This window comes from Sorex araneus, chromosome 2 (assembly GCF_027595985.1).
Source record: "Sorex araneus isolate mSorAra2 chromosome 2, mSorAra2.pri, whole genome shotgun sequence".
NCBI lineage: Eukaryota > Metazoa > Chordata > Mammalia > Eulipotyphla > Soricidae > Sorex > Sorex araneus.
Genome location: NC_073303.1, coordinates 330,547,188 through 330,557,851, shown reverse-complemented (window position 1 = coordinate 330,557,851; position 10,664 = coordinate 330,547,188). Strand labels below are relative to the sequence as shown.

Sequence of the window (10,664 nt, the reverse complement as noted above, 5' to 3'; positions counted from 1 at the left end):
CAATCAGACCCTAATAAAATGGGGAAATGTAAAGTACATATTATATGTTACTGTGTTTGGGAGAAACGGTATGAATGAATGGGAGAAACACTTAGGGGCTGCAAAATCTAAGCTCCTCTCTTAATCTTATTACTAGTCAAATGAACTAGGAAAAACTACTTACTCTTTGTCTCCATATCATCAATAAAGGATGCACACACGTGTGTGTACCCATTACTGTATGTGTATATGTGTGGTGTGTATAAGGTAGAGTGTGTAAATAACATACCCTAAAGTCCTTTATAGTTTGAAAAAGCATAAATACTATATACTAAAATATTACATAATGCTGTTATACAACACTTTTGCTTTGAAGTCATTAAAAAGTTTGAAGTCATTTCTCCTGGAGAAAAGGCACGTCAACACAAAACGACACCGCTGTGAATGTTCATACTCCTTAGTTACAAGTAGTTATACTACCATTTAATGGGGCCATTAAAAATGCATTGTTACCATAGTAACTGTAACATTATAAGACACCAAATTGTTCCCTGAAATTATCACGCTGAGCAGCATACATTGTCTTATGTAATTAATGACTGATTCCACATTTTCTTCCAAGAACACAGAGCTTTCTTTTCCCCCAATTTACTATAACATGAAAAACAATCAAAAACATACTTTTTAAAAACTTGCCAATTCTCGAAAATTTGTAGTATCAGTTAACAACAGTGCTGCCAGTCTATAGACTGGAGTACAAAAATGTTCCCAAGCTACACAAAATTTTCATGTAATATTCCTAGTCCCTACTAATGGCTTTGTCCTTTCCTATCATTTTACCTCTGTCGGTCATAATATATTCCCTGCAATTGTCCCGTTCTGCCTTGTATCATCTATTTTCCCTTTCTACATAGATACATATGCAAGCATTCATTATTCTGTAACTTAGGCTAGATTTAGACAGTCAACTGCTCTTCTAAGTTTACTTAAGTAATTATGTGACCTAGCAGGTCAATTGAAGTTGGAAGTGGTTCCAATTTCTAGTCAAGTATTCCAAGGGGGAACAAGCAAAACCTCAATAGCACATAAGATTTTGCAGAGAAGTCACTAATTTCACCCACTGTATTCTATTGTCCAAAACAAGTTAGAAAGTCAACCCAGATTAAAGTGTAGAGAAAGACAATCTATTGACAAAAAGAGGCTGCAAATAATTTATGGTCATATTTAATCCAACACGATCAGAGTAATTGAGGAAATGTCACTGCTTCATTTTCTGAAGTAGAAAGAAATCTCCCTAAACATGATTCTGACATCTTCAAGTGTTCATATTAAATTTTCAGAGGAAGAATTATGCCCCCGGTGGGAGCTATATTAATCAACATCTTCCAAAATTTCTCTTCTCAGTAACATTGAATATAATTCCAAAATGTTTTTTCTTCCTTTCAAATCTCCAACCCTCTCAGACACAACCCCATTTTAACAATAAAGTAGTTGCCAAGAACAACTGGAGAAAGGAGATAAAGGTGGGAGTGAAGGATGGATTGTGAAATATGATTTGTACATCTAATTTGAGTTAAATAAGAATTTAACTGAATTTATCAATTAAATCATAAAATATGTGAAGTAGTAGAATTTCAAAAAGTTTCAGGGGTACAGTGAATATTTAGCTTACATTAGTCCATTTGGAAAGTGGCAGATTCTGTTGAGAAATATATCTAGGTTTGAGATGAAATAGGGATGAAATAGATGAAACGTATTGATATAGATTAGCTATTTATAACAAAATGGACTATTACAGATTTTTGAAAAGAATGGTGGAAGTCTTAGTTAAATAAAACAGTCTAAAAATGCAGCAGGTATTCTAATATGGAGGAAATTACATGCTTTTAACAGCCAAAACCAAAATCCTCTTGTAAGAACATCTTCATGAGGATAACTCTTGTAAACCCCTTTGAAATGAACTCATATTGACTGAGTCCTTGAAGGACTGTAGTCAACTTTTGAGAGAAACAAAGACAGACAGAGAGAGATCCATAGAAAGAAAAGTGTTTTGCTAAATGGAAAATAAAAAAATCCAGGATTCCCCAATGTTTAAGGGGAAGAGAAATCTAGAGGGATAAATAGGCTCCTAAGAAAAATGAATGTTGTTGCAATTAAATGCTTGAGAGAGGCAATGAATGCAGTCTTCCCCAAAGTCTACCAAAAGTCATCAAATGCTGAAATTTTCTTCCCTAAGATACTCATTTGGTTGCATGTGACAGAAAAAAAAATCTTCTGACAATAACTAATTTGGGGGCGGGGAAAGGTGGAAGGAAGGGTAGAGATGTGAATGCTTCCAAGAACTTTTCTCTCTCGAAGGGATATTCACTTTCTCCATATCATCTCTGGACTGTCTCTGGACAGTCATCTGCCACTGACACTTCGAGGGGCAGATGTTCATCTCTAGATAAATCACTGTAGCCACAAAGATGATAACTTCCATTATCCAATAATGGAGGTGCTGATCTTTATAAAATGAGGGGATTTGGGCACAGAAAAGCAGTAGAGTGGCCGGAGTGATAGTAGAGCAGGGAGGGCACTTGCCTTTCATGTGCTCAACCCTACTATCCCCTATGGTTCCCTGAGCACCACCAGGAGTAATTCCTGAATGCGGAGTCGGGAGTAACCCCTAAGCACTGTCAGGCGTGATCAAAATAGGAAAAAAGGAAAAAGAAAGAAGCAGTAGATGACTGCTCCAGGCTTTATGGAGAAAATCTCAAGGAGTCTCAGCTGAGGTGAGAGTAAAAGTCAACCAACATTTTGTGCTACAAGGTCAAAGATTCAATTATTTTAAGTGCAATAACTGAAACTATGTTAATCATCAAGTTAAATGATAATGTGATACCATTTCTGCTATATATTTTAATTACATATACTTCTGTCACTGTGCACACAAATTTTTTTTAGATACTAAAGACACAAAACACACATAAAGAACAGGAATCCTTTCTTGGAATATTTTGGCAATTAAAGAAAATATAAACTGATAAAAACTATTTTGATAGTAACAAATCTCTCATATATGACATAAAATCAAACCTATTAGGCTTCATCTAAATTACTGGTTCTGACAATAAGAGCTTGTTTCTTGTTCTGATCTTAAAATAGAAAGTGATGTTAGTTTGGTTGGGGCAATTAAATATGAAGAGAAAAACCAAGTGATATTTATTTTAAAATGGTGGAATTTACAGATAACAATTGTAACTGTCATTCAAAAGCAATCCTTCAACTTCCAGTTGCTTATGCAACATATCGCAGGGCATTAATTTTGGTCTAGACAAAACTACCCCACTACATACTCTCAGTAAGGGAAGACTAAGTCAGCAAGAGCTTCTAGGAAAGGAAGTTCACAAGTTGGAAGATTTCATTGCTTAGTAGAGAAGCCATGTTCCACTGCTGTGATTTCATTGAAGAGACACCATGAAGCTATACTATAATGTCTGTGTGGGGAACTTGGTTGGTCCCATTTGTCTGCATCTGGGATTGTGAACAGCTCAAAAGTGAATCAGGAAAGCCTAGGGAGGTCTGGCACGCTTTATTTCAGTCGTCCCATTATACACATTCTCTCAAATCTTGCAACATTAACAGAACAAAGTCAGCACAGTACCCAATGGTCCTGCCTCATGACCCACGAATGCTCTGACAAGCCACATTGCAAGTGCCCAAGAATTCACCCCCTCCTCAAGTTGCACCATCAGGCATCAGGCATGCTGAAACACTTCAGGTCAAAGGCCAATTGTGCTGGGAAACAGCTCACATGGTACCATATTCCCTATACCCCTCTACCAAAACAAGATCATCTTGGGCAAACAGTTCAAAGGGATGAACACGTTTTGAATGCAAAAGGCTCAGGCTGGATTCCAAATATCTATGGTCCCTTGAGTCAGAGTGAACCTAACCATCACCAGGAGCCATCCCCAAGCATCACCGGGTGTGACTCCACCACCAAATAAAAAAAAAAGTCTTTTCATGCCTTGTTATATGTCCATCCAAAACAAAAGCAGAAATGAGCTTTTTCTTATTCTCTAGAGAGTATGAAAAGGAAACTGTTCAGATGCCCTTAGATACGTTTTAAGGAGGTAATCACTCCCAGACTCATCTTTTCTTATCCCTTTCAAGGAGATGATTTCTTCAGAGAAGCTCGTCACTCTCTACCAGGCATTCAAGTGGTAGTTGTCAAGAGGAGTTTTTAAACACATGTGATGCCTGAAATAGTCTTCTCAGCAGTTAAAGAAAATTTGTATCCTAGTCACTCAGACTTGTTATAGAAATACATGCCAAGCCAAGTAAAACCACAGGGCATACAAGACAGAAATAGGGCTAAGCAGAGCCCCCAAGGCAGCTGCATGCCAGTTCTACTCACCCAGAAACCGCAAATGTCATCCAGTAAGTTGATACAGTTCAAGTACTTCTAAATATTCAAAGGTTTGGAAGATTTTTTTTTTGCCGGGTTTTTTTTTAATTTGATTGGTTGATTTCCTGGCATCTTAAAATTACAACTTAAAACAATACTGAGAATGACTTAGCTCCTAATGGAGTGTGTTACAAAGAATATTGAAATACATAGACATGCACACAAGAAAAGTCTTATACCACAAAGGGAAAAAAGTTTCGAATTGACCCAATGAATATTGACATCAGTACCTCCCTACTGAGATTTTGGTAAAAATATCAACCAAGAGCAGGCATGAGAGCCAGGCTTCTTTGACTTCATACAGATCTTCTCTTTTTGTTGTCCAGTGCAGATAATTCACTGATTCTCTTTTATAGCCACACAGAACCAGATTCTACCTGCGAAGGTTATCATCTTTCTCCAAAATTGAATTTTCTCTAACTGAAGTGGTGCAAAGTTGAGATTCATAAATATTTCTACTATTCTGGCCATTATTCCAATGCCCATAACATGGCTTTTTTCTGTAATCCTCAGAGTAGGTGACTTAAAGAATCACTATTGCTTGTTTAAAACCCTGACAAGCATGAAACAACTTTTGGACCAAAAAATATTTCAAGGACTTTTTTCATACCTCCAAAATAAAAGATCACTTTAAAATTTCTCTCCTTGTATTGCCAGGGAGTTGTAAAAGCATCTCACATTTTTCATGCAGGTGACCCATGTTTGAGGCCCCGCTGTGTATGTCCCCTAAGCATTACCAGGAATGACCATCAAACACCACCACATGTGGCCCAAAAACAAACACATAAAAAAGTGTAGAATTTCTTCCTCTGTCAAAACTCTCCTAAGAGTTACAATAACAAGTTGAAACGAAGTAGTAAGGACAACAAAAGAAACTACTATGACATGTAGTAGATGTTGAAGATGTCCTATTTATTTTACCAATGCCTTCACTGTAAGATCAACTTGGAAAACATATTCTTTTACTTTTTCTGAAGTTTGAAATTATTAAATATAAATCATTAAACATAAATTATTAAACATAAATTACATGTTATGTTTTAGGATCATATTTATTAGTCAAAATAGATTTTCCATTCTTTTTTAACACAGAAGTTCCTTCATTTGCGAACAGCCCATTGTCATATAACACCATTTTTAAATATGCATTTCATAGTGATAACACATTAAGAACAATAGCATAGCAAGTTAGTACACTAGAGTATCCTGCTCCTTCCATAATGAGATAGATACAGCTTAAAATTCCATATCCAAATTCCTGAATGATCTGATGATTTGTGTGTGAATGTTTGTGGCTTGGAGTAGGGATAGAGTTGTGGGTTTCGAGGTGGCAGAGATGGGGGGAATCCAAAGATTTTCTCAAGGGAACACTCAGAAGTAGAAGTTCCAGACAGATGCCCCCATCACTGGTCCTGTGGATGGCACTGTAGCACTGTCGTCCCATTGTTCATCGATTTGCTCGAGCGGGCACCAGTAACGTCTCCATTGTGAGGCTTGTTGTTACTGTTTTTGGCATACTGAATACACTACGGGTAGCTTGCCAGGCTCTGCAGGGTGGGCGGGATACTCTCGGTAGCTTGCCAGGCTCTCCGAGAGGGACACAGAAATCAAATGTGGGTCAGCTGCGTGCAAGGCAGCCTTACCTGCTGTGCTATCGCTCTAGGTCCTGTAGACACCTGGGGTAAATCTAAGGCCTCAGTTTAGAGGTAGGGGCTGACCTGAGCATAAGAGGAACAAGAATTGGTGACAGCAGAGACATGGATAAACAAAATAAGAGACACAAAGGAAAGCTCCATGCACATATATACATATACATATATTTCTCTGAATATCCATACACACAATATACATACAAACTAGAACTATGTTGCCTCATGGGACTTCTTTTTTTGAGGAAGAAGCAGAATATCTAATTCAGTAAGCTATCTGTTGCCTTAAGTTATAATATAACTGAGGAAGCCAAATCATTTATGGCCTCAAACTGGCTATTAAAAATCACATCGTGTTCACAGGTATAAATCAGGGCTGACACGGACAAACCAGACTATGGTACCCTCAAGCATATCCTTATCCTCATGGTCTTTATTCCTTGAAATCAGCCACACCTGGATTTCTGGTCTGGAACTTCTACTTCTGAGTGTTCCCTTGAGAAAAGGATGTTCCCTTGAGAAAAGGAAAATCATATACAGGATGGCCTGTATATGATTTTCAGAGGAAAATTTTAAAATGAGAAAAAAGAGTGCTGTTTCACGCTTTAGGTGGAGAATGCTTCAGAGTAATGACTTTTATCTGCCTTCCAACACTGTGACAGTGCTGCCCCAGTGGGGAGAGAACTGACAGCTGGTTCACAGTAGCTAAGTGGGAGATGGATAGAGAGTTCTCTTTGCATAGGGTTTGGAATCCACCAATCAAACGGAAAAGCAGAACAGTTGATTATACGATGCCTCACCTTTCTCTCTGCCTTCTAAGAGACCAGAAGGACTCTATGTGCTCTCACATTGGAAATTGTAAATAAATAAATAGTTCAGGTTTTGGGTTTTGGGTTTGTTTGGGTTTTTTTTTTCATCTTTTTGGGTCACACCCGGAATGCTCGGGGTTACTCCTGTCTCTGCACTCAGGAATTACTCCTGGCGGTGCTCAGTGATTATATGGGATGCCGAGGATCGAACCAGGGTCAGCCGTATGCCAGGTAAATGCCCACCCACCGTACTACAGCTCCGGCCCTAGCTTCAACTTTTCTCTTGTTGAAGATATCTTCAACAAATATCTCTTCTCCTGGGGCACATCTAACTTGTTTGGGGGATATAGTCAGCAGTACTCAGGGCTTACTCCTAGCTCTGTACTTAAGGCTCATTCCTTGCAGGGCTTAAGGAACCATGTATGGCTGGGGATGGAACCAAGGTGAGCTGTAGTGCAAGGCCAGTGCCTAAAACCTTGCAGTATCTCTGCAGCTTGACCTCTGACTTCTGTCTTCTCCCTTCACTCACCTAAAAAAAAGAAATAACAAAAAATTTAAGATGTTGGCAGAGTTCCTACATCTCCCCAGAAACACATATAAAGTTTTCAGTGTCAAAATATGGGAAGAGGTGGAGACCAGAGCAAAAGTACAGTGGATATGGCATTGCCTCGAAAACAGCCGACATCCCATATGATTCCTGAGTATCGATAGGAACAGTTCCTCGGTTCAGAGCCAAGAGTCAGCCCTGAGCACTACCTGGTATGGCCCCAAACAAACAAAAGTCACATAATTTGTAAAATCTGTACAAAATTTTAAAAGTCTCCAAAACTTACTAGGAATTTCAAGACAGTGACACAGTGAATTAAACCAAACCCAAAGAACCCTGTGTACTAGTACAGATTATATAGTCACAGAGCCCGTCTTCTCTCCACTACCCCAGTATCTCTCCCTTCCTGTCCCTACAGCTTCTTTGACCCCGTAGCACCCATGACTGTGCAATCTAGACACCTTAGTAAATTATACTCAGTGCAACCTCTGTGGAGCCATGTAGGATGGGAGTCTATGAATATACGCCACCTTCCTCTGCCATTCAGTGAACACGAGTCATAAATGCATTCCTCATGGCTCCTGGAAGAATCCAGTCGAATAGATATTCTTTACTTATCTGTTGCAGTAAATAGCCCAATACTAGATGCCTGAATTGGCTTTTCCCTTTCCCAGCCTGCACACAAATTCTTTTCTCAGACTCTGCCCTCAGGCTTAGATATAAGCACATCTTCAGTTAAGCATTTCGTGAAGCTCTGTCTCATCCAAGCACTCCTCCCCTCTAAGCAAGATTCAATCACCTGAAGAATAGTGAGGATCAATTTACAATGATAGTACAGAAAAGTAAAACAAAAAAGAATTTTAGGTTCATTCCATTCCTTCCTTCTTTTCAGAACACCTCTCTCCCCATGTACCTACCCCTCTCCATAATACCATAAACTTATATTTTCTTTAAACCCCTTGTGGTTACTCCTTGATATGAGATTCTAGAAATTCTATTTACTGAAGTCCTGTTTTTTCTGACATTCATTTCATCGTGATCCTATAATAATGTTACTGGAAAAGGAAACGTGTTCATGACTCAGGCTCTGAATGAGAAAAAGAGCAAAATTCATGATTTTACCAATAATGAAAAACAAATTTAAGGGAAATAAAATACTCCCAAGACTTTCAATATCACGTTGAAATATTAAAGAACAATTGGGTTCTAGGCTAGCTAAAAACCGCATTCTGATAACCATAAACACATATTTTTTATTTATATTATATGTTGCAGTTTCATACTTTGTTTTCCTGAGATAATATTCTTTCTCATATCTTTCATCCATTGGCATAGTTATTTAATAAATTCTTTAAGCAGCATATTGAACAGGAAGACTACATAAAAGAGCTAACTGAAGAGATTGATTGACCTTCAACTTTAGTCCTGCCCATGGGCTAACTAAGATGGCAAATTTCAAAAATATCCAAAAAGTGCAACAAGATCCAGGTATCAGTATCAGATTTTTTCTATATTTTTAAATATTTTACCATAATATAAATATCAGAATATATTTCCATTTTCATCATCAAACATAACATCCTACTTTAATATTATATTATAAAAAATATAGTCCTGTGAGCTGGGAAGGTGGTTCAGGGGGCTGAGCATATGCTTTCCACTCGGGAGCCCTAAGTTCAGTCCTCCAGGTTGCACGATCCCCTGAGCATCACAGGGAGTGACCCGTAACCATGGGGACTGGGGAGAGCCCCTGAGCTCCACCAGGTGTGATCCCAAAATAAAATAAGATGAGTCAGGACAAAAGAAAAGCCACTAAGTACAACTGACTATCAAATAGTAGTAAATCCACACCTACAAATACTATAAATATTAGTTTGAGATTTCCTTGTTCCAACTAATTCATATTATAGAAGGTCATCATTCACTAAGAAAATGATGGTTGGAGGAATCAGTTGGGATCGGAGTTGCATGCTGAAAGTAGATAATGAAACAAGCATGATGACCTCTCAGTGTCTGTGTTGCAAGTCATAATGCCCAAAAGTAGAGAGAGAGTATGGGGAATATTGTCTGCCACGGAGGCAGGGGGAGGGTGGGAAATGGGGGATATACCCGGGATTTTCGTGGTGGGAACTGTGCACTGGTGGACAGTGCAAACACTGGGTGTTTGATCATTATGTGATTGTAACCCAAACATGAAAGCTTGTAACTATCTCACAGTAATTCAATAATATTTCTTTAAAAAATGGTCATCACTGCAGGGGTATGATGGAATATGCACCACTTTCATTTAAAACTATAAACTCAAAAAATGATTGTATGTGTAATTTAAATTGATTTATCTTTATACCAAATCATAACATACTATTCATATTAATTATAAGTCAAATGCATTCATACATTTATACATAGTACTTTATACATAGTACTTAAAGAGTAAATGCTGGAGGAAAGTATTATACAAAATTGAGATGGTCCCAGCCTTTGGAGATGTAAGTATACACAGAAAAACAGAAAACTGAGAGACAATTAAATACAAAGTAAACTGTGTGATGATGGGGAAGTCCAGTCTGCTTTGGTAGTGCCTATCAGGGGGAGTTAACCATTCATAAGGATCAAAGAAACTTTCCAGACTTTCCAGAGAAAAGACAAGCTGAGATTTGTAAAATATGGAACACAGTTACATTCTTTGAAGGACTTTGAAGTAGGTTTCACATGGCCATATTATTAAAAAATTAAAGCATCCCTTAAAGAGAATAGATTTACTTAAATAAATTAAAGCTTTTCTATGTGCTGTAGCTTCTCCCCTGATGAGATCCATGCACTCATCATGCACTGATGCTCTCATGAATGGGTACAATGATGTCATTAATATATTGGTATCAATAATGTTTTGGTCTTTTGGTACTAGTGCCATCAATATGTTATATCTCTCATGCCACTCATGCACTATAAGAAATGCATTATTGTCCTGATGCACTGATGCTACTAATAGAATCTGTCAGTAATCTTTGATAGTTGTCCAGTTGTCATCAAGAGAAACTCACATCTCCTCTTTGAAAACTGATTGGTAAATCTTTAACTGATGTTAGTTAAAGTACTGATTTTTCTATGGAAACCATTAGCTATTTGACAAAAAAACCTATGGGTCTAAGTACTACTTAAGTTAGATAATCAGATGTTAGAATCATTTATTACTGTCAATTTTCTTTATGTACGTGATTTTCCTC

The 10,664-nt window shown here is 37.8% G+C and overlaps 1 protein-coding gene across 1 annotated transcript in view; it reads right to left on the bottom strand.

The window, feature by feature from the left end:
• Positions 1-6,710: 6,710 nt before the first annotated feature.
• Positions 6,711-10,664, bottom strand: part of METTL4 (methyltransferase 4, N6-adenosine) — a 105,730-nt gene continuing 101,776 nt past the window's right edge. The window contains exon 9 of the mRNA XM_055127315.1: positions 6,711-7,419. Within this exon, the coding sequence (XP_054983290.1) occupies positions 7,412-7,419 (8 nt within the window). The 3' untranslated portion in view covers positions 6,711-7,411. The remainder of the gene's footprint in view (positions 7,420-10,664) is intronic.